Source organism: Diceros bicornis, chromosome 23, assembly GCF_020826845.1.
Source record: "Diceros bicornis minor isolate mBicDic1 chromosome 23, mDicBic1.mat.cur, whole genome shotgun sequence".
Taxonomy (NCBI): domain Eukaryota; kingdom Metazoa; phylum Chordata; class Mammalia; order Perissodactyla; family Rhinocerotidae; genus Diceros; species Diceros bicornis.
This window is the reverse complement of record NC_080762.1, coordinates 53363501-53387844: the sequence shown is the minus strand read 5'-3', so window position 1 is coordinate 53387844 and position 24344 is coordinate 53363501. Positions and strand designations below refer to the sequence as shown.

The following is a 24344-nucleotide window of genomic DNA, read 5'->3' as shown; positions in this document are numbered from 1 at the left end:
GGGCTCTGTGCTCACCGTCCCCCGCCTTGAGCCTCTGTGTTCCCTGAAGCTCAGGCCCTGGCTCCGCTGGTCCCCAGAAGCCAGCTGCTCCTCTCTCTGCTGGGACGGGCTGAACCTCTCTCAGTGGCCTCTTCTGGTTGTTTCTTTGGTTTCTGCCTTCATCCTATAGTCTTCCTCATTTTATGACACGTAACTTTTTCCATCTCCAAAGTGTAGCCTCATAAAGATTCCAAATTTGTGGAGTTTGTGGATTTGAGTTATGTAGATTATCAGACTTTTTTCTATACCCTATAAGAACAATATGTTTGTTTTTGTGATAAGAATTATGTTCATGTCAGTATGTGAAATACCAGTGTAACTAGGAAACACCTACAATTCTTCCAAATTATTTTTTAAGATACACGTTAATAGTAGATACCAGGTAGGTCCCCTTTCTTTCTGTAGATTTACATAGTGGAAGACGATTACTCTTTGTGCCATATATACAACTCTGCATTTTTGAATCAGCCAACTTTTTGGCTGACTTGTAAAATGTGTGTGATGCATTTTTCCCATGTGGAATTCTGCAGTATTCCTTGCCGGAATCCAGAGAAAATCTTTCCTATGACAAAAAAGGAAGCATCGAGGAATTAAAAGGTGAGGGGTGGGTATTTGTAAAAACAGAAAAGAGTGTTGAGACCCTATAGACAGTTAAAATCTATGGTTAGTTAACTCTTTCAACAAGGGGAAAATGGTAGATAGTTGGCCTGTTTTGGTGGAAATAAAACAGAAAGAAAAAAACCGCAAGCATCCTTTTATCTTTACTAGCCTCTTGTCATGCACAGGCTCTTTGCTGGGAATGCTTTTAAAGGCCCCCTAAATAATTAAAGTGGAGGGATTTGAAATCTTGAGTAACTCTTGATTCTTTTATGTAAAATTTCACATGACAATCTGCTGAGCACTTCACAGTACAGTATATGTTGAAACTATAACAGTAATTAGGGAATTTGTCAGCTGGATCTAATCCAGAAATTACACGTTAGACCTTGTCCAAACTTTACTGAAACTAATTATCTAAAAAGTCTTGTAACATCTTACTGTTCTGGCCTTGCCAGAGGTCTGCTGCGCAGGTAAAAGCTTTGATAAAAGCACATTCCACCGTCATGGTATGTGGGGACTTGCTCCTGTGCTCAGACGGTGTCTTAACATATTCGTCTCAGTAATTTAGGGAATGTTCAGCCACTGTTCTTCAGTTTCTTGCTTTACTGGGAAGACAAGTATTTATTATTGTAGAGTTCACATGAGGTAAAATCTGGCTTTCTCCCTTATAGCTTACCTCTGACCTGAACCTGTGTATGAACTAGATTTTATCTTTATTGTATTTTTTTTTACTCAAATGTTGAAAGTTTAAGGGTATGCTGTAGAAAGGCATAAGTTTAGAGGGAGTAGATTCATTGGAGGTAGTCAAGAAAGGATGCTTCACAGATTGAAAGAGAGACAGATGTGACCTTCAGTTTAACTAAAGTCTCCTCCTAATCCATTCTCCCTCCACTGCCATTCTCCCGAGCATGTAGTTGACAAAGACTTACTGATGGGGGCCAGGGTTAAGAGCTGGCCACACAGCCCTCTGTGACTGCCTGACCTATATTGATGTGTTCATTCCTTCCTTCACTCATTCACTCATTCAGGTATTTAGTAGAGTGCTTGCTGTGAGCCAGCTATCGCTCCTGGCACTAGGGATGCAGTGGCTGGTAACTTGCTGCTTGGTTGTATTGGAAAGTTTTTCTTCCCCACCTCCAGAATCCACTGTGTCCTTTGAATTAGTGGAAGGAACACCACACACATTTGAATGAAGGGGCGTGCATCTACTTGTGGGCATGGAAAGGTCTGAAGTCCACAGGCTTAGTGGATTTGGGAAAGCTGATCAGGAAGGGAGATTAGAGAACCTAGGAGACAGAATTCTCATTCTATTGACTGTGCTTCCTCAATTCTGAAAACACTTTGACAGTTTAAAATCTCTGACTGTGTTTAATGTGCAGTTATTTCATTCTTCTCCCCTCCCCCTCCTAAGCTGTGGTTGAGCTGATGGTGTGCTTCACAGTTGAGGATGTCTCAGAATTGAGCAGCTGAGCTCTGCAGGCTGGAGCTTCTTCTCACAACCGTGAAATGCGTGGTATAGAGCTCTGAGGCTTCATTCAAAACCCATCCATATTTTTCCTATAATTTCTCCTTTGAAAAATATAGAATAGGGAATATTTCTGTAGGATTAGTATTAAGACATTTTTCTCTCTTACATAGTATGTTTTATTAATGTTTGCTGTGGAAAACTGGGAAACTATAGAAAAGTATAAACAAAATGAAATCAGACTTTCTCAACTCATGGTCAATGTATTGTTTGTATTTTGTTGAGTAACTCTAGTCTATCTTCTTCCTTCCTTCTCCTCTCTTTCCCTCTATCTCTTCTTTCCCTCCTGCCTTCCCTCCCCCTTTCTGTCTCTATCAGTATATCAATCTATATATGGACTGTTTTTTTTTTTTTCAAATTTCAAATTTTACTGCATTTACTGTTTTATGTTTTACTCTGCAGTTAACATAGTCTGGGAAATATTTTCCCATTCTTTTAAATATTTTCAAAACCATTTTTAATTCAATTGTGTAATATGTCACAATTTAATTAATATATCTTTATTGTTAGATGTTCAAGCTGGTAAAGATTTTGTTTTTGTTTTTGTTTGTTTTGGTAATTATGAATAATTCTGTAAGATCATTTGTTGTTGTTAGTGCCATTGAGTTGATTCTGACTTCAGTCCACCTCATGGACAGCAGAGCAGAAGCCTGCCCGGGCTTTTTGCGCCATGCTCTCACCTTCTGGCGCTATATCAGACAATGCCCCATTGCTATTCAGAGGGTTTTCATGGCCAATTTTTTGGAAGTATGTGGCCAGGTCCTTCTTCCTAGTCTGTCTTGGTCTGGAAGTTCTGCTGAAACCTGTCCACCCTGGGTGACCCTGCTGGTATTTGAAATACCAGTGGCAGAGCTTTCAGCATCACAGCAACACACTTGCCACAGTATGACAACCCACAGATGGGTGGTGTGTTTCCCTGACCAGAAACAGACTCAGGCCATGGTGGTGAGAATGCCAAATCTTAACCACTAGACCACCAGTGGGCATTTATGGGCATAAATGTTTGTATGTAGCTATGATCATTTCTTTAAGATAAAATCTTAGAACTTGTATTTCTGGGCCGAAAGGGGGTAAATATTTTGATACATATTAGGAAAATATTCTCCTGACTGGTTATCTGGTTCAAACTTCCACCACTCTTGTATGGGAGTGATCTGGGATGCTTTACTTCATAGAATTTTCATCAGTGATCTTCGAGATGAACTAAATTGAGAATTTAGGATTATAATTCAAGACAGTTTTGACAGTTCAGAGAATTGGTTAGTTGATAGCAAATTAAAGTTCCACAGGAGAAAATGAGGATAAGAGAAATAGGGCAGATGAAAATTGTCAAAATACTGTTTGCAGAGTAGCTGTTTCTGCACACACTGCTTGAAGGAGAATCCAGGGGTCATAGGGAATGTCGCTAGATTTTTCTGTAGCCCTGTGGCAGCCTTTGCTATGGTCAGGTGTCTGTTCCCAAATGCAAAGAAAAAGAAAGCCCATTTGAACTAATGCTCTATTCTAAAAGGAAAGTTAAAATTTTATATTTTCAGCTATTAAGAATTCAGAGACACTAAATACCTTCTTGGGGAACATTAAATGTTCATTTTAATTATTTAGTATAATTATTTAAGGATAAATTAAATTAAAAAAAAAAGCTTGGTTCTGTTTGGTTGTAGGTTGTAGTTCTGTGTGTGTTTTGAGTATAATTTATACTGTAGAACTGTAGCCATTGTTTCTGTTCACTTGTGGTACAATTCTAGTTAATGTTTAGACAAGTGACCATGGGATAGTTATGATCCAGAAGAACTTTATAATTTGATCTTTTTTTCTGTTGACTGATATTCAGCATGGTTTTAAGACTATTAACAATCATATACAATGACTTAAAAATCAGAACATTTAATTAATCAGCTCACTTAATTCAATTAATTAAACATCTCTGCCAAATGACAGAGGCGTTTGCTGTGTTTTTACTATCCAGAGAACTTTGTCTTCTTGGGCTAATAAAGTGTTTTTCTTTTTTTTTAAACCTGGATTCCCACCATTCATAATTTAATGTCAGATCCTTTTCTAACCAAAATACTTTCAATGGGTTACTTATTATTTTTGTGTTGTTATTTTGGGTCAGCACTGTGGGCTTACTTCTTTAGGGCGAGTCGTCCACATCTCTGCTCTCTGCACACAGGGAGCTTTCCTGAGGCCCCGAGAGGCGGAGTCTGCTGCTCCCCATCGCTGGCACAGCAGATGGAGGGTGAACCGGCCAAGTGCAGTGGTCGCTGCGAAAGCTGAAATAAGTGGAGCTCTAGTTCCCATTAGTGTGTCTGTCCTGATGGGGTCTAGTCCTCGCTGTGTGCTACAGCTGTGAAAGGTTAACAAAATGCTAGCTATACTTTTGCTTTTGGAAATGTATTCTTTATAAATTTTTTCTGATTAGAATTTGATATATGTTTATTACAGAAAATTAGGAAAATTTAGAGTATAAATAAGAAAATAAAAATCACTAATAGTTCTACAGTAGAGATAAATCCTATTTACTTATATTTCCTATTTTTACATCATTGGGATCCTACTGTACATATAATTTCTTGTCCTCACGTTTTTTCCACACAGCATGTCGTTAACACTTCCCGTGCTAATAAATACATTTCGGAAAATCGAATTGTTAATGGATAAATAATATTCATTTGTACGGTTATGCCATTATTTACTTAACTATTTGATTGTTGGTCCCAGTTTTCAATGATAAAAAATCCTGTGATGAACATATTGTACACACATTTTTGTGTTTATCTCATTATAATAAAACAGCATTATACTAACTGTTAGATTGTATATCTTCAGTGTTAGATTACAGAATATCAAATAGGTACACATTGTTGTGGGTGGGAATAAATATGAAAGGATTTCATATGGTGGTCTATGAGCTGTTCTTTGAAGGGTGCTCAGCCAGGGCCTTGGCAGCAGCTGTAAGAGAGTGAGGGCCTCACAACTGGGGAAAATTCTTGAGCAGAGTTGTGAATGGGAATGTGCTTGGGCTGTATACCTGCTTGTGTGAGTGTGAGCAGACCATGGTGGAAGGACAGGCTTGAGAAATTGAAGGAAATAAAGTGTGAAATGTGGGGTTGAGAATTTGAAATTTTTTGTAGGATAAGTGTGGAAAGTTCAGAGGGAAGTTCAAAGTAGAAAAATTCAGCAACCAAAGGTCCTGAATTTTCTGGACCATTGTACTTTTAACTATTCATTAAAAACTTTTATGTAGCACATTTTATGTGCAAAGCTCCCCCTTGTGGAGGCCCATAAGGGGCTTATACTTCGGTGGGAGTGGTGATACTCAGCCAGCGAATGCAGTGGTCTGTCATGTTGTCCTCGTAAATGCATTCTTACTGTCAGATTGTGATGCAGTGTTGGTTTGGAAAAGTATGCTCGCGGTTGCAATTGGAAATCTTTGGAAATGCAGAATCAGAGCAGAGTCACAATTTAAATGATGCAAATATTCTAAAGATTGTTCTCATATAGATTGGAGTGGTCTGGTTAAAGGCAGGAATAGTAGGTAAAGGTCCATCGAGAAACACAGGGTTGTGGAGCAGTGACTCTGAGACTTAGCGGATGGGTTGGAGGAGAAGGGCTTAAATTTAAATAAATGATTTAATTTAGTAGTTCTGATTACAGAGTAGACTCTTTTCAAAATATAAAAGCCTCAGTCCTACCCCAGGTTTGCTGAATCAGAATTTTAGGGGGATGGGACCAGATATATACATGTATATATATGGAGAGATATATATGTATACAGACAGTTCCCAATTTATGATGGTTCAACTTACGACTTTTCCACTTTACGATGCTACGAAAGTGATATATATGCATTCATTAGAAACAGTACTTCGAATTTTGAATTTTGCTTTTCCCGGGTTAGGATAGGCTTATGATGTTCTCTCATGATCTGGGTAGCGGCAGTGAGCCGCAGCTCCCAGTCAGCCCCACGTTCTCGAGGGTGAATGACTGACACCCTGACAACCATGCTGGACCCAGACAACCACTGTGTTTTTCACTTTCAGTATAGTATTCAATAAATTACATGAGATATTCAACACTTTATTATAAAATTGGCTTTGTGTTAGGTGATTTTGCCCAACTCTGGGCTAATGTAAGTGTTCTGAGCACGTTTAAGGTAGGTTAAGTGTATTAAATGCATTTTTGACGTATGATGTTTTCAACTTGGGATGAGTTTATCTGGATGTAACCCCATCATAAGTTGGGGAAGATCTGTGTGTGTATATATATATATAATAAATATATAATAAGTATATATTTAATTATATATTATATATAATATAATAATATATCATATAATATTAAATATAATAAATATATATTTATTTGAAAAGCTCCCCCAGAGAGTCTGATGTGTGCCTCTGGTTAGAAATCATTAAATGAATTAATGTGTATTTTTTCCACCTCAAGAATTTGCCAAAATTGTCTGAACCTGCTGTTTTGAATCTTAATACTCTTAATATGTGTGAGTATGCATTTTTCTTCTGCATATTTTTTCATACTGTTTTCAGTTCCTGAAGAATTTTTTTTCTGTTGCTTGGTGTCACGTTATATAAACTTATTAATTAGTGTTACTCTGCAAAATCAATTTTGAGCAAATGAAATGTACTGCAACTGTAAGTTAAAAGGAATTTCTATAACTTTTTTTCTTACTAAATAATAGGGACAAAAGCCAGGATGGATGATCGAGCATGGTATTTGAGAACTTCAAAGCTGGCTCTGGCCTTGGCAATTATTCACTCAAAACCAGCAGACAAAAGCAGCAGAGACTATGCAGAGCACCTCTCGAGGGTGGTGTCTGGGCAAGAGTCGAAGTGGAGATCAAAGGTCGAAGCCTTGGAAGCTGAAGTTCTGCAATTACGTCAAAAACTTCTTCTGAGCAGGATTTACTCAGGATTGTTTAAGAGTGGTGAGTGTATGAAATTGCCTTTTGGTAATTATATCAATCTCTTTTATTTTGACTTCACAATTATTTAGAAATTATTTAGTTTCCTAAAACTAGACTTCTTCTTCTTGCCCTATAAACATTTTTTACTTCTTATCATTCATTAAAAGTTTATTGTCACTTTCTAATGAATGGGGCTACATTAGACATTGGGATGAAGTTGGATAATGAAAATAATCTAGATATGAAGGCAATAATGTTTTAAGCTTACTGGATAAATGAATTTTAAAATCTCATTGTTCAGCCTTATTATTTTACTATATATTTTATATTGCTTTTATATTAAATAATTCATCTAGCAGTCATATATCACTTACCAGCTATGAACCAGGCGTGCGGTGGGTGGCGAGGACCCCAAAACACATAAGAGGAGGTGCTGTCCTTGCCATTAATACCTACCATTCTATCAGGGAAAAGAGACCTATAAATAATTAACCCAGTTGTGATAAATGCTGTAACGGAGATATGGACAAAGTGCAGAGGAGGAAGCCATTCATTCTGCCTGGTTTCTGGAAAGGCTTCTCAGGTCTGGCCCTCAAAAGTCTGTACACTAGTAGTGAGATGGTCACAGAGCATGCAGCAAGAGGCAGGAGCATGAGCAAAGGCACAGCGATGGAGCCCTGCTGCTGTCCCATTCAGGATACTGCCAGCATTACATTTCAGAGGGACCAGAACACCGTAAGGTAGAGATGTGATGGGGCAGAAGGGAAGAGAGATGAGTTGGGATCAGGTTCAAAAGGGCCTTGAATTTCAGGCTAAGGACTGTTTTCCTGTATTCCCTATCAGTCAGTTGACCATACAATTTATGGTCTCCATGGGACCCTTACGAGAGTGAAGGAGGGGACCAGAATAGCTATACGAGGACAACGGGCAGAAGCCAGGACTCACTTGAGCAAACTGGAGCACGTGGTCACTGCGTTCATCAGGAGTCATGCAAGTTTTTTGACACAGAGGATGGATCCTCATATTGGGATTGGGAAATATAATTCTGGTGATTTTGTAAAAATGTAAATCAGATCATGTTACTCCTTTGCCAAAAACCTTTCCCTGGCTTCCAGTTATGCTTCACATTGGATTCAGACTTGTGATCATGGCCCATCATGCTGTGGGCAGTTGCCCCTCTCTGCACCTCTCCCACCTCGTCTCATACAACTTCTCCATTGTAAACGTGGCTCAGCCACCGTGAGCTTCCTTCCAACCCTGGAAGGCTCTTCTTGCCTCAGACCTTTGTTATGCTCTTCCCTTGACTCTCTTTGGGGCTGGCCTCTTCCCTTCCTAGAGGTCATATTCTAAATGACACCTCCTCATTGACCACTCTGTGTACAGAGCAACCCCTCCAGTTATTCTTTACCCGAACACCTGCTATAGATCATTTGTTAGTTTACTTGGTTGCTGCCTTATCTCCTGAAACAGAGTCTGAGCTCACTAAGGATTGCATCTTTGATTTGATCAGCACTCTCCACTCCATGCCCACCCCAAAGCCTGACGCACAGAAGGTACACCATAAATACCTGTCAAATGGAAGTGTAGCAGAGAAGTTATTTTGGCAATAACAGTGATTGGAGAAAAGAGACAAGTTAAAAGCGTTTGCCAAAGCCCATATGAAGAATGATGAGTTGAACTACATCGATGATAGTGAGAACTAAAAGGAGTCAGACATAAAGGAATGATTTCAGAGTACATAGTTCAGACATTTGTGAATGATTAAGGGAGATGGAGGTATTTACGATACTTGAGGTTTCCAATCCTAGTTTATTGCATTGATTGTGATGCTTTGAATCCAGATGGTGAACACAGAAATAAGTTTATAGGATAAAAGGTTGAGTCCAGGTTTGTCTGAGGGTAGGTTAATCCTTAAGCATACAGGGATTACCTAGAAGGAAGGTGGAAGTATGGTCCTAAAACTCAAAGGGAATGAGCAGGCTGAAAATATAGACCCAGGCTTAGGATTCGCTGGCATTTAAGTAGTAGTTGAAGTTGTAGCTCTAGAGGAGACACAGGGAGAATGGAGCTGGGGTGGGGCGGGCAGAGGAAAAGGAGCCACTGAAGAGAATGTGGCCGTCACAGGAGGAGCGTGCAGGTGTAGTGCACACACGACTGCTGTGGGTGAGGGGGTCACTGACTTTGGTTGTGGGGATGATCCTAATACCCAGATGTTACTAAACTTTTATTATTGTGTGAGCGAAAATAGTGTTAGATGATGTATAGCCACATTTTAGACTCTCTAGAGTTTTTCTAGGCAATGTTCTTTTTGAGTGTACCCGGTGAATGACAACATAATCAGTTTTCTTAATTTCTTTCTGGGCAGTTATGTGATTGATATAATGGCACACATTAAAAATTTCCAGTAATCTTAAATTGTGACCATCACAAACATCCGTGATAGATATCAAACTGTGGCTTACCATCAAGCGTCTGTTTATAACACTGGCACAGTAGTATGTATATTATTTGTTTGGAGCAAGAGTGTGCCTGACAGTGAGAGCAGAGGTGATAACTTGTTCTTAAGCTGAAAATTTTCACTTACAGTGCCTGTGAGAAAAATGTTCAAATATCATATAATTAAAATCAGTTTTACTCACAACAGGCGTTGTAGGTAAAGCATTTCGGTGCAGATGTTTGGAAGTAATCTGTCTCTCCATCTGTTAGCTTAAACTTGAAAAATGAGGAATAAATGAATAGATTCAGATAAATAGAGTCACTAATAAAGGGGAAAGAAAAAACCCTCAGCAAGGGGGGTATTAGATTGATAGGAAAATAAAGGAGGAACATAGCCATTATTTAAAGATGTATAATTTGAAAGATTGACATGCCTTGCTCTAAGAAAACTCCATACCTGAAAATCAAAACTATATTATAAATGTATTTATATTATTAAATATTTATTTCTGGAATTTTAGGGTTGCTTTACATGTGCAGCTGTTCTCGAGTATGAGACAGCAGGCACTCAATAAGTGTTGAATGGAATGCTTCCTGACAGATTGGGAGGCTGGGGAACATAATTTACAGCGTCAACTATCCATTGAAACAATTGAACAAACTAGAATTGAATAAAGCAGAGCTGAAATGGCAAAGTAAACACATAAGGAAGTGTGATATGGTTTATACAGTACTTAGGGAACTCAGCTATTTCTTTACTTTGAGTTATTTTTCTATGGCTAATTCTTCCAGAGAAATGTACTTCTTTATTGTGTTTGTTAAGGGACTAGACTGTACAGAGAAGGGATAAGTACTCCTGGGTAGTGGGAGGAAGGAAAGAAGGATGAGAAGGAGAGAGGGAGGACCAAAGAAGCCCAGATATCCAGTGACACATTTCTCAAAACCCTTTTGGTGATGTGTGGCAGACACGGTTCGTTGTCTAATCAATATCCAGCTTCCTTCTTCCTTACTAAAGCACTCTAATTTTGTTTTGACAGAAATGTGCTCATGCCCAGTGGGTTAATCCATGACAGGCTTAGAATTGTTCTAAGTTTGGGCAGGGGCCGAGGTAAAGTAAAAAGCAATTTTCTGAGCTTTTGATAAAGATTTGTCTCTTTGTATCAAGAGATTGAGGCTCATGAAAGAGAGCAATTAAAATAGTTTTTACCTTAACCACTTGTTTCCTGTATGAGACACTGCCACATGAAGATATGATGCCTGGAACTGTGGTAGCCATTTTGCAACTGTGAGGCACTTTTGAAAAATTAATGCCGGCAAGCTAAGGATGGTAAAGTAGTAAGATGAGAAGAACCTGGGGCCTTCTTGACATCTCTGAGCAGTCAAAAGCAACTCTAGGATTACTTTATTAGGTGTTTTTAAAAAGGTAAACAGTCGTTTAAGCCATTGTTATTCGTTTATTCTCTTCCTTGTATCTGAGTACATCCTAACTTAGGGGGGAAGGGGTGGGAATCATGAATAAATTAGAGTGCTGGTTTTTCTCCCAAGAATCTTCTTGATCCGCAGGAGAGAAAACGAGAGAGAAAAACCATGTTCTTTAATGTAGAACAGCTTCCTGTTAAAGATGGCCTCATAGTGTTGGCAAGGATTTCATCTAGGTCTGAGTAGGTGGGTAAGGGGGACCCAGAGCATAGAGACTGGCCAGGAAGATGTTAGTGGCTGTTCTTAAATGTTCACTCGAGATTGAAGGGGATGTGGTGACAGAAGCAGGGCCTTGTTAGTGGAAAAACAGTATAGAATTTCAATGAGTAAATTTAGGATTAAAATGTGAGTGTGTGTGTGTGGGGGGGGGGGCAGGCAAGGGGACTGTGAACAGTAGCTGTGATACTTGTACAGTAATTGGGCATTCACAGGAGGGATGTAGATGGGTGAAGTGTCAGGTGTATGCTTTTCTCCCTACAGTTTTACATACTCAGTGTCTTCATAGGTGATAGGCTGCTGGATGAGCAACTGCCTAGAGTGAAAAGAAAGTAAGAGCAAATCAAACCACATTAATTCATTAGTTTACATGTTTATTTAGTAAATGTTTGTTGAATACAGGGCTCACATGTAGAGTGCTTGGGGGTGGGTGGTGTGCGGAGCAGCACAAGTAGTTTAGATTGAACTTAGCTCTTGTAAGTTTTGGTCCCGGAAAACAAGCGACCCAAACAGATGTCTCTAGGAGCTTCCCTACCCTCCCAGCTGACAATGCCTAAATTTGTCCACCCCTTCCCATTGGTCCTCTTTGCTGCTTTCTACCCTGAGGATCAAATCCTCTGTGCCCCATTGCCGGCCCTGGACCCTGCTTCTCATCTTGTGTAAGTCTGGATTCAGGAAAAGACTTTTAGCTAGACTAGTGTTGATGAGGGGTCAGAACAGGGGCTGAAGAGTGTGTACCTCACAGATGCAGCGTGGACCTTGTCTTTGTTTTCTGACTGCTGCTTTCCTGGTCTGGGCCTCCTCGGCCTCTGTCCCATCTCCTGTTCTTCTCACCACATCCCAAACCACGTACCGAGGAGACATCACACATAATTGCCCTACAGTCACGTTTGTGGAGCTCAGCATTTATATGTTGGGATTCACTGTTTTATAGATGCTGAAAGAGCATGGAAAATGAGTGTATAAGCATGTCCTCCTTAGTTTTCACATAAGTTCCTATAATATAAATTGTCAAATATAATAATGATGGAAATTTCCATAAAATTGCAGTTGATTTAAAACATACATGCATAATGTACATAAACGTTAGAGAATGTGCCCTTAATTGAACATGAATTCTAATGAAAGGATCTAAAGTAACTTAAATTTATAATTATACACTACGCATGCTTTACTCATTATATAAAAATTGAATTAATCTTTTGATATTAGAGACCATCAACATAGAAAGAAATTGAAGTTAAGGTTTAAATTAAAGCTCAGAATATTAAATGGCTTTAATAGTGACAAGGCAGTAATTTAGAACTGTGAACATCTTAATTATCATAACGGCCGCTGGCTCTGGGAGGAGTGGTGTGTGGAGATAGGGCGTGAGAAGGACAAATCAAGTGCCAGTGCAGGTCCTGGGCCTGAAGGAAGCAAGGAGCTTCAGAGGCCAGGCGTAGGCGTGGGCAGCCGAGCGTTCTTCAGTGTGCAGTGTTGCAGATGGAAATCATCAGTCCTCCCAAATCGCTTCCGGGCTCTGAATCTCCTTGCGTGATACAGACATCTTTGCCTTGGCTGGGTTCCAGGCAGTGTCTTGGCTGTCCAGGTAATCCCCTGGTTAGGTTGACGCTACTGTTTGTGGATCTCTAGGTTCTCCCCACTCCTCTCCATTCCCAGTGCCACTTCCTTGGTCTTGCCTGATTTATCCCAATTAGATTCCATGTGTAGAGTTGTAGCCTTGCCGCTTTCAAATCTAGATTGCAGCCCGTCTCAAGTCTTCTTATTTACTTTAGGATAAATCCACAATCTCTAAAATGAGCTACAAGCTTTTCCACAGTGTGGCGTTTGCTTACCTCTCCAGCCCAACCTTTCACCACTATGTCCTTCATATTCTGCTTTGTGACACATGAAATTTCTTCACTTACTTGAATCCACCTTGTCTCTTTCAGCTCCTGGCTTTTACATGTATTGTTTCTCTCTGTGGGATATGTTCTCCCTCTCCCTTTTTTCTGGCTGTGCACTATTCTTTTGTTCTGATGGTAGTTTTAATATCCCTTCTGTCTTCACTGACTTCCTCTCTATGCTAGATTAGGTTCTCCTGCTGGGGTCCCCATACTATTACAATAGTTTAAGCAGCGTGTCTTCCGTAGGCCCTGAGCTCCTTGCTTGCAGGCATGAGTCTTCTCTCATCACTGCTGTGTCCTAGGGTTAGACAGTGCCTGGTATGGTGTGGGGTGGGGTGGGGAGGCTTGCTGAATGAGTAAGTTTAGACGTGGTTGGTGAGTGTTAATACCTGGAACAAAATGGCCTTGCCGATCTGTTTGTAGAGATCTACCAAATCCCTGCAGTGGTGGGAGCGAGGTCCAGAGAGCAAGATCCAGCATCCTAGGGAGGGGGACCCACTAAGGTAGGATGAATATCAGGGCTCTTACCTTTGAGGGAGTCATGTGTGCATACAGTGGCTTAATCAGACAGAATAAATGAGGAGTGGCAATGCGGGCTTCCCATCTATGGAACAAAAGCTAAAAATATTTAAAGTACTTTTGCATCCCTAGGTCTTTGCACAATGTGATTTTTTTTTTGGAATAGTCTAACTCGTAGCAAATTTTAATCTAGTTCTTAGGATTATATTTATTTTTTGCAGGTTTTGTCTGTCTTTTTTAAATGCCCTGCTGTTTATCTGTTTTTGAATTTTAAGATTCTGTTAGAAATCTGAAGGTACCATGAGGATTCCGGATTTAATATTTGCACCTAGACATCCTGAAATTTACTGTTTGGAATAAGTTCAATGTACAGTGAATAGAATCGAGGAGATAGCTCTATAGTTTAGACTGGGAAAATTAATGGAATAATATCAATTCCATTTTCAGAGCAGGAAGGAAATCAGATAAATAGGAGAAATGGGAGTAAGCTTGAGATTCTGCATTTCTGATAAGCTCCCAGGTGATGCTGATGCTGCTGATCTGAAGACCACAGTTTGAATAGCAAGGGACTGTGGACTATTTCTGGGGGGAGTTTGTAAGGGAATGAAAAAAGATAGGTTGGTAGTTGGGGAGGGTGCAAGGTGAGGGGAAAGTATTTTTGTTGTTAAGATGGGAAAGATGTCAGCATACTGGCACTTTGGCGGGAAGGAGTTAGCAGAGCGGCAAGTGGAAGATACGAAAGGAAGAGGATAAGAAAGGAATCACAGGTGGCTCGGGGCCTGAAACCTGAAGAAACACAGAGCACAGTGGAGAGACTGGCTCGGGACCTCAAGAAGGGGCCGCGTCTCCTCTCTGAGACTCTTCTGCAGGTGGGAGTAGGTGCCCCTTCATCTGTGTTTTTGCTGAGTTCATTTCTGGCAGCTCTTCAGGGAGCTGTTCTTTAAAGTGCGTTGTTTTCCCCTATTCCTCCTCCAGTGCCCCGTTATCCCAAATCTGTCTGTTGGTCCTGTTTCTTTTTTCAAACTGCCTTTGGATTTTCACTCTTGCATTTCTTTCTTTGCTGCTTCGGCTCTTGTCTAAGAAGTCGTCTCCACCTCTTGCCTTGGCTGTGGATAAAGAAATGAGGAAAGCAGAGTTAAGTGACTTGCCTAAGGTTAGATGGAGTGGGATTCCTGCAGAATCCCAGAACGATGCTGTTCTAGTACTTTAAGGTGTTTTCTTAAACCAGTGGGGCTCAAAGTGTGGTCCCCAGACCAGTTGCATCAGCGTCAGGTGGGAACTTGCCCCTTACTTAACTGAAGGAGCAACTCTCTGGCTGGGGCCCGGCAACCTGTGTCTTAACAAGCCCTCCAGGTGATTCTGATGAGAACAGAAGTTTGAGAACCACTGCTTTAAACAAATAAAAGTGAAATATATGTTCAGGGCGCATAAGACTGCTCCAGAACAGGGGTCAGTAGAAACCTGTTCATCCCTGTCCAAAGCATCTGAGTGTGATAACTCAGGAGGGATTTGTAGGCCAGCCTCTGAAAGATTTTTCAATACCAGCTGATAATATTTGGCCCCAGTCACCAAAGAATTGAGAAGATTTTCATTTAGAGCCTGATTGAGCTGAGGCAGGTGGTGGAAATTAGAGAAAATGAACAAACAAAAAATAGTAACATTAAAATGACCTTAACAACCATGTTTGATACTGTTCCATACTGTTCAATGAAATATATGTGTAAATATAACAGGACTCCAAGGACTGTGTAGTGTAGGTTCTTGTTCTAGGAGAACTTCTGTCTTCCCTCTTTATCCCCCTTCCCCTGTCTCCCTCCCTCCATCCTCACTTCCCTTGTCCCTTCCTAATAAGCACCCATATGAGCTGTCATAGAGGATTCTGAATGTATGCCATATTTTCTGGTATATAAGATGTGCAGGTGTATAAGACAGCCCCTCCCTCTTTTTGCAGGGGAAAACATCTTTTTTCTTATATCTGTCTCAAGTAATTGTAAGACATCTTGTAGGGGAAAATTTTTGGATAGGAAATTCAGTGTACTGTATACTAGAAATCAGTAGAAAACCTTAAATTTGAATTAAACTATACTATTATACCAATCCTCAATGAGTATATGAAGTAACGTAGATAAAAAGAAATATGCTGCTGTAAATGAATGCTAGCATATTGCAGGCAGTAAGACAAAACACATTTACTCATCAAGTTTCATGTTGTACACGTGGAACTATGAACGGTCATACTTGCATTACATTCTGGGTCATGCAGAGAGCTAAACTAACTGACCTTGATATAAAATGAATTTGAATGAATATCTGAATGAGATATGGAGACAAAGCACATGTATCACTAAAAGTGGTACAAAACCAGCAGCAGGGTACGGTGCTTGGGTGTGAATCCCTGCAGGGGGAGGTCCAGTGTGTGGGACCCACCTGGCTCTTCTGTGGGTTGTGTGGCAGCACTCATTACAAGGAGGGGCATTACACTTTGCCTCTACTGCAGGGATATGGTGGTCTTTTCAGTTGAAGCTCCCGTTTGTAAACATCATTTATGAATTTTTAAATTTAAATTGCTTGTACGCATTTCTTAGAGTTAGTGTGAAAATTAAATAGGTGGGAGAGGTCCTCCGCTGTGGGATATGTGTGCTGTGGAGGAGACGCCGAGGCTGTGGGCTCTCCCAGCCGTTGAGCGAATCCATTGCTTCACATCATCAATGTTTTATGGTAGGCGTGTGATAATTTTTCTTGTTTTTGGTCTCTCCCATTTCTCTTGAGTCAGAGAGAAATATTGCCGATGTGTCTTTAATACATTCAGACTGTCTGCCAAGTTTGTGCTTTGAAATAATCAGGACAAAGATTGCTTCCAGAGAAAGCTGGTTCTGATGGGTTCAGAGCCTCACTGTGAGTTCCTCGTTGCTCTTAATTAATAACTCACATGGAGAACAAGGACCAGGTTGCTTCTGTGCTCGTCTTCTGTGCTTGAGTCAGTGAATCGCACACACGGTACTTTTTCAAAGATGTTTCTGGGCTGGATATTTAAATTTTCATTTCTGATTAGGCTTGTCAATATTTGTAGTAGAAATAATTTTCATGAGCTAAGGTGGAATTTTCTATGTAAAATGTGATGTAGTACGTACAACACGGTAACATTCTACATCAGTTTGACAAATCATCAGTTGGCAGAAAAGTAACTGGTAAAAATTTAAATAAAGCTTCTGATCCTTCTATATACTTTTTCTTGTATTTGGAGTTTTTCTAATTTGTCAATAAAGCAGAATATGCAGAATTGAGTCATCTTTCCTCCCTTTTGTTGTTATTCTAATAACAGATACCTTTTCCACTGGAATTTAGTGTAATTTGTCCATTCTTTCTGTAAAATAATATTTTTGACAGAATGACTTTATTCTTTGATCCAGTTCATACGAAGTGGATGGCATTTTGCATATTTTAATACCTAATTTTGCTAATAAGTTGTGCCTTTAATAGCTCCAAAGTTATTTCTACCTGTGTATTTTATGAAGTGTTTATCCTCGTCCGATTGTTTTTTATCCTGTGAACCACAAGGCGTCTCATCAGATCTGTAGTTTCCGAGCAGGAGTCAGTCCAGAGTAGGCCAAGTCCATGCTGGCGGATGCTTCGTGCGGCTGCGCGGCTCTCTGACGTCTGACAGGGCGAGAGATGCGGCAGGATCTGGACCCGGAGAACTGTGGGCCTCAGTGATCTGTCCGTTTGCAGTCCCTCTGAAACTTCTCGTTAAAGAAGTGCTGTGTCCGTGCCCAGGCGTCTGTGATGGTGAACGCAGTGATGACAAACTTAGCTGCTCATTTACCTTTTTAACAGCAAATGCCATATGAATCTAGGCATTTTGTACCCACAGGTCTGTGTGAAAAAGAAAAGTACCATTAATCAGATTTGCAACTTAAATTTTTAAATTTATTTTTGTTTTTTAAATTACTTTCTGAAAGGCTTTGCCTCCTTTTTTTTTTTTCGTGAGGCAGATTTGCCCTTGAGCTAACATCCGTCGCCAATCCTCTTCTTTTTTGGTTGAGGAAGATTAGCCCTGAGCTAACACCTGTGCCAGTCTTCTTCTATTTTGTATTTGGGATGCCTCCACAGCATGGCTGATGAATGGAGTAGGTCCGTGCCCAGAATCTGAACCCCTGAACCCAGGCCGCCGAAGCGGAGCATGTACAACTTTAACCACTCGGCCACTGGGTGGGCCTCAGGCTTTGTCTCTTTAGTGTTGGGAGACATAAGGCAGAGTTCCAGGCAGTGGCTTTCAACTGTCTGTGCGTTGGAATCGCCTGGGAGCTGTTAAAAATCCCAATGCCTGGGTTGCATCCCAGACCAATTTCATCAATTACAGCATCTCTGGGGGTAGGACCAGGGCTTCAGTATTCTTTCACAGTCCCTAGCTTATTCTACAGTTACAGCCAAGATTGGGAAGCACTGGTTAAAGCAAACTTTTATTTTCTGTGTTCAACCCAAATTACCAGTGTTCATTATTAATCCCACCAATTTTAATCACCTTATTTTATTGGAGTATTCTCTGTAGTACCTGCAGTTATTTATGAAATAGAGTAGAACACGCTGATATTGGCCCTTCTGGGGGGACACATCTGACTGTAAATTAGTCTACAGTGATTTAGTTTAATTGTGAGGATTGGAAGCATGCATGACACTGGTGAGAGGGGAGGGTGGGTCTGTGGGCAGCTGGAGGAAGGCTGTGCAGTTGTGTCTGTGCACGTCTGAATGTGCTGGCAGCATGGCTGGGTTTGGAGTGGGGCCCTTGCTGGAGGTCTCAAGCTCTTTCCTGTGAATAGTGAGCAACTATAAAATGAAAACTGGCATTTTTTCCAGCCTCCTTTTTTTGTTCTGTAAGGGCAAATACTAGTAGTGGACAGCTTCTTCCAGCCTCCGAAAGCAATATCATAAGGCATATCATTTTTAAAATTAGGAACTGCTCATATTTCTGCTCTTCCTTCAGTATTATTTGTTTATTATAGTGTATAGCTATTGAACAGTTTGTGGTATGCTTCTAAAATGCATCTTCTTATGTTATGCTGTCATTGCTACACTGTTCAGGGTCCTTCAGTTAGTACTCAGCAGCCCATGATGAGTTAAAGTGTCTCTGTAGAGAGAAGCAGTATCACTCCTTCCTTCAACTTACATATTGCAGGTGACTTCCCATGTCTCCTGGCTATGAAATCCTACTGGCAATATTTTGGGATATTTCTGAGAAACCCATGTCGGTTGATGCAGAGACATTTTCTATTGTATGATTTATAACTAAATATTTATTAAGAGGGTACTTAATATATTTATTCACACAACTACATAGTGCTTTGGTTAAAATTACACTAAAAACGTCATGGCAGTATGGTCTTAATTCATGGATTGTGATTTTAATACTGTCAACAACTTAACCAAGAATTCTCAGCTATTAAAATTACTTAAATTATTAGAGTATTATCTTTTAGGTAGTTCTATAGTAAATGCTTTTTTCCCCAACTAACTAAAATTTTCTATATTTACTGGAAAGTAGTAGACACTCAGTTTTTATGGCATGAATGTTATGGATATGTGTTTACCAGAGGCATCTTGGACGTAAGTGGAAGTGGTGTAATTGTATCATCCATATGACAACACGTCTGAATCAGGAAAAGGGAAGTGCCTAGAGCACCATCCTTCATATAAAACATAAGGGGTGATCATCGTCAAGGTCTAGCACCCAGTAGGTGCTCAATGATTAATTTAAGAATGAACGTGCTTTAATGAATGAAGAAAGAACCAGCAAAGGAAGAGGAGATATTATTGATGGTGGGAAAGGTTGCTGAGGACAAATTCTGGAGGTAGAGTGCTTATTGGAAAGAGCATGGGTTTTGAAGTTAGATGAATCTCGGTTGAATCTCAGTTCTACCTAAATTCTTTTAGGCAAGTTACTTACCTCCCATGAGATTCACTTTCCTTCTCTGTAAAATGAGGATGATGATGAGGAGGATGATGGTGGGCAATGTGAGGTTTAATGGGGACTGCTTGTCACCAAGCTTCCTGACACACGGACAAAAAATAAATACTGGTTTCCTTCCTCCTTGGCCTTGATAGTCTGATGGGAATTGTCATTGATTCCTTAGCAGTGGAAGAACTTGTTTTTTTTTTCCTTTTTGACTTGAGAATTTTATCGTTTAATTCTGTCTTGCAAAGACCTGGATCTAGCTGTTTTAGCAAATTATACCAATGAGAAAGAAAAGAACAAAGGTTTAAGGGTGTGTGTGTTTTTTCTTTCCAGTAGTAAAACTGAATGATTGGCGTCGTCGTGGCATCCTGTGTTCCAGTCCAGTAGCAAAAAGGGAAGATCGTCAGTGTGCTGCAGGCCTAGCGGTCTGATTCTCTTGGGAGTAAACTGCTTAGAAAATTTTGTAGGAATTCAGGTCTTATCCTGTTTAATTATTTGGGGAGTTACATTAATGGAACTTGATTTTCCTTCTCTACCCTGTCTTTATATTGTTAAAAGACGTTCTAATTTGATTTCTGTTTTCTGGTTCTGATGTCTCAATCATATACTTTTCAATGTTCTTTTCCTTCCTCAATGAGCCCTGTGATTTCTCTCTCGTCTGTAAAACATCATTTCTCCTTGACTGTTTCAGGAACCCCCTATGGGTCATCTGACACCCTTTTTTGCCTCTGCAATTTTTCCTAAGACACAGTTAAGATCATGTTTTAAACAGTGGGTAGTTTTCCATTGTCTAGGAACGGATTACATTCAAGTCCCTTCCCACTGTGAACCCAGAATCTTTTTCAGCCCCACGTCCTACTCTCTACATGCTTCTGCATTCCCTCTGCTCCAGCTGTACCTCCTCTGAGCCGTTGCCCAGGCCCCTGCCTCTGTGCCTTTGTTCATGCTCCTTCCTGGTATGAAAGACCTCCCTCATGATAGCTCTGTGATCCCTTGACACTCATACTACATGAAATCTTTCTGGCTTTTCCCCAGTTTGAACTAATTCCTTTGTGTTCCTATAGCGTTTCACCTGCACCTCTGCATGACATGGATGCCTTCTTGCCTTATAGTAGAGTTCATTGTTGGCCTGCCTTTTCCTTAGTTCTTTGATGATCAGAGGCCATGCTTTATTTACCGTTTGAGTCCTCTGACCCCTTATTCTAGTGTCTTTACATTGTAGCTCCCAACATATAGTTGATGAATTAAATTGAATACAGTATAAGCTCTGTGAAATCTATTCTGGCGAGGCAGAATATACTTAGTTTGGTTTATTTTCTCCCTGAAAAATGTGTGTTAATTTTATTTTTTAATAGTAAGAGATTATGCTCCTCTTTTGGGCAAGTTTATTTAATTTCCTAGACAACCGATTTTTACATTGAGTGGTAGATGGATGAACTGTAATACTAAAGCTATGCTGTACTGCTTTATAACTTGGCCTTGCAAGCTATGAAAACCAGAACCCTTGAGGATGGACTTTATTTTCAGGAATATCACAAGAGTAAAAATCAGTGGAAATGAGATCTGTTTGGTTAGCAATAAGGTGTCTGCAGAAAATTGACTTTGAGCTCTCCATTTTACTACTCACAAGAATATATTTTGATCGTTATTGACAGTGTAATAATGGACTACTGAGTTCTCTCTGGCTATGCCTCTTTTTTCAGAATTAAGAATATTTTTGCTTTGTTTCCTTATACTAGAGAACAGAATCTACAGAATCAAGTATATGACTTTTGGCCATAGCCATATGTTCTTACAGAGTTGTCATTTGGGGCTTTACTGGCAGATAAACTTTACTTAAAAAAAAGAATGTTAGCTGTGGAAATGCGTATGTCTCTAGACTGTGGCATGTGAATGAGTCTTGTCTTCATAACAAGCCTATAATTAGTTCATATACTTAAGGCATATGATGAGCTATTATGTCATCCTTCAAATGCTTTATTTCATGGTGAAATGAAAGGCATCTAATTCCTAGATTCAAAATTGGCCAATTACAGTATTTTTCTATTTCTGGATTGTCTGTCTGTCTAGGAATGTTACTAATATTTTCAGATAGTCTTGTGAGTTTTTAAAGAAAAGAGTCATTTATGTGATTCCACAATGAAATAATCTTTTCACCTCTGAGCTTTTATAACACTTTCTTTGCAGTGCTGTTATAACATTCATTTAGCAGAAATTGTTGAGCACCCACCTTGTATCTGGCACCATGCTGAGTACTTGGGATACAGTGGTAAGACTGGTGTAGTGCCTTTTTTCTGGAGCTTACAGTCAAAGGCAGAAGATAGTTAACATATAATAACAGGTTCTATGGGAGCCCATTTCAGAGGAATCTGATCTGATCTAGAAAATAGAGCAAGCCATCCTGAGGAGGAACATTTAAATTAAAATCTGAAGATTGAATAGTAGTTAGTCATGGTAGGTGGGTTTGGAAGGGGTAGGAGAATGTTCTAGATAGAAAAAAAATAACACAGAGATGTGGAGGTAAATATAGCTAGAGGAGTGGTTTACAACCTTGGTTACACACTAGAATCACTTGAAGAGTTTGAACAAATTCAGTGCTTGGGCCCCACTCTGAGAGAGACTGTTAGATACTTGGAAAACCATTGTTGAGGTAATTTCAGCAGGTGACACAATGCGATTTGTGATTGAGAAGATTACTGAGCTTCAGTGTGAGACAGATTGGACAGGGATGAGGCTGGTTGTGCAGAGACCAGTTAAGTGGTGTTGCAGCGAACTGGGCAAGATAGGGGAATAGCTTGGATAAGGCTGGTGTCAGTTGGGATGAAGAACAATGGTGAGAGTAAAAGTTGGTGTCAGTCTGTTCAGGCTGCTATAACAAAAATACCATAGACTGGGTAGCTCATAGGAGAGATTTATTTCTCACAGTTTTGGAGGCTAGGAAGTCCCAGATCAAGGCGCCGACAGATTTGGTGTCTGGTGTGGGCTTGCTTCCTGGTTCATAGATGGCGCCTTCTGGCTGTGTCCTCACATGGTGAAGGGGGTGAGGGATCTTTCTGTGACCTCTTTGTAAGGGCACTGATCCCATTCATCAGGGCTCTACCCTCATGACTAATCACCTCCCAGAAGTCCACTCATCACCTTGGGGGTTAGGATTTCAACATACGAATCTTGAGGAGACACAAACATTCAAACCATAGCAGTCAGCAAAAGCAAAAGAGAAAAAAGACCAATTAGTTAAAAGAAAATCCTAAGTTAGTATCACATAACCAAGTGAAGACAATATTTTGAGAATGAGGAAATGCATGAGATGAGAGGTCAAGCAAGGTAGAAACTGATGACTGTTTATTCAAGTGACCCAGGAGGTCATGTGTTCTTCAGCCACTTTGCTGAGAGAAGTAGAATATATGTGGAAGACCCATGCACATGCCATAGGCAGTGAGTTTCACTACTGTCAGTGGAAAGGTAACTGTGAGCGTGTGGTTAGGAAACGTTTAAGGGAAGAGATTGCATGTGAGTGAGGCTTGAAGGACTTCAGTAGCAGGGGTATGCACAACCAGGAAGGGAAGAGCATCCTGAGGTTTGGGTGTAGTCTGTTCAGGGCCAAAAGGTACGATTGTTCTTATGAAGTTTAGGCTTTATTTTTCAGTAATGAGGAGACATCAAAAGGTTATGGACTAGGACTGGTGTTAATCCAGCAGCAGTGCGTTGCATGTAAGAGAGGGGAAGAAACTGAGGGCAGGAATGCCTGGTAGGAGAAAATGGCAGTGTTCCAAGCATGAAATGAGAAGAGCATGGACTAGCATGCTGGCGGGGGGAATGAAAAGGTTCCAAAGTGGTGCATGTTGAAACAAAAATAATGCAGCTGGTTGAATAACTGACTAGCTGCAGGGAGAGAAGAAAAAGAGAGTGCTCAAAGGGGATTCAAGATTTTGAAAATTGGTGGTTTGAAGAAAGAACTTTTTATTTAACAGTGATAACAGTGATGCATATGTATTCTATTTAATGATTTAGTTGATTATGAGGTCAAAAAATATTTCGCATTTTGAGAGGGAAAAGGAATATGTATTTAATGAACCAACATTTTAAAATTTCTTTTTGCTGCCTGCAAGATCCATTGTTAGACCCCTCTTGGAGTGACATCTCCATATGAAAGGGAGAGAGGGGATCTCTAGGATGTGAGCCCTGCAGGGTCAGTGAGGGTTCTGGAGCAGAGTCCCCCAACCTGGGTCAACAGAATTTATGGGGACTCCCAGCACCTGGGGGATGATAGGTAAATGCATCAAGGCTCTGGAAGGCACTGGGAGGATGACTGGTGTGTTTTAAGGCTCGTAGTATACTCTTCAGCGCTTGGGACAAACATTATCTTTAGTCACCAGAACTGAAGATTAAAGGGGATTTTATGAATGTTTTGTGTATTTTAGGACTACGAGATTATTTCCTTGGAGAAGCTTGAGTTATTTGAAGGTATATGTTCAGCAGTTACCTGGGGACAGACTGAATTGTTATTGATTCTGAAATAAATAAGAAGGGGGCATTGGAAGGTAGTATTGCCCTCTGAGGGCATAAATAAAATTATATTTTAAGTGGTACTAGTAAAATAACTGTGATTGCCTGAATTTTGTGTTTTCTTTTTCTTTGTTTCATAGAAGGCAATTTCTTTAGTATCTGTGATTGTCAGGTTTTAGGAAAAAAAAATTGATTCTAGTCTTGCACAGTAATTTTTGGATGGCTTTTTAACAAAACCTAGATTTCATGGACTGGTTTTGA

General features: G+C 40.1%; 1 protein-coding gene across 2 annotated transcripts in view; it reads left to right on the top strand.

The window, feature by feature from the left end:
* The window catches only part of MEI4 (meiotic double-stranded break formation protein 4), a 221257-nt gene that overhangs the window by 25905 nt on the left and 171008 nt on the right, over positions 1–24344 (top strand). For both annotated transcript variants that reach the window (XM_058566747.1, XM_058566746.1), the window contains exon 2: positions 6864–7109. In XM_058566747.1, the coding sequence (XP_058422730.1) occupies positions 6878–7109 (232 nt within the window). In that variant the 5' untranslated portion in view covers positions 6864–6877. The remainder of the gene's footprint in view (positions 1–6863; positions 7110–24344) is intronic.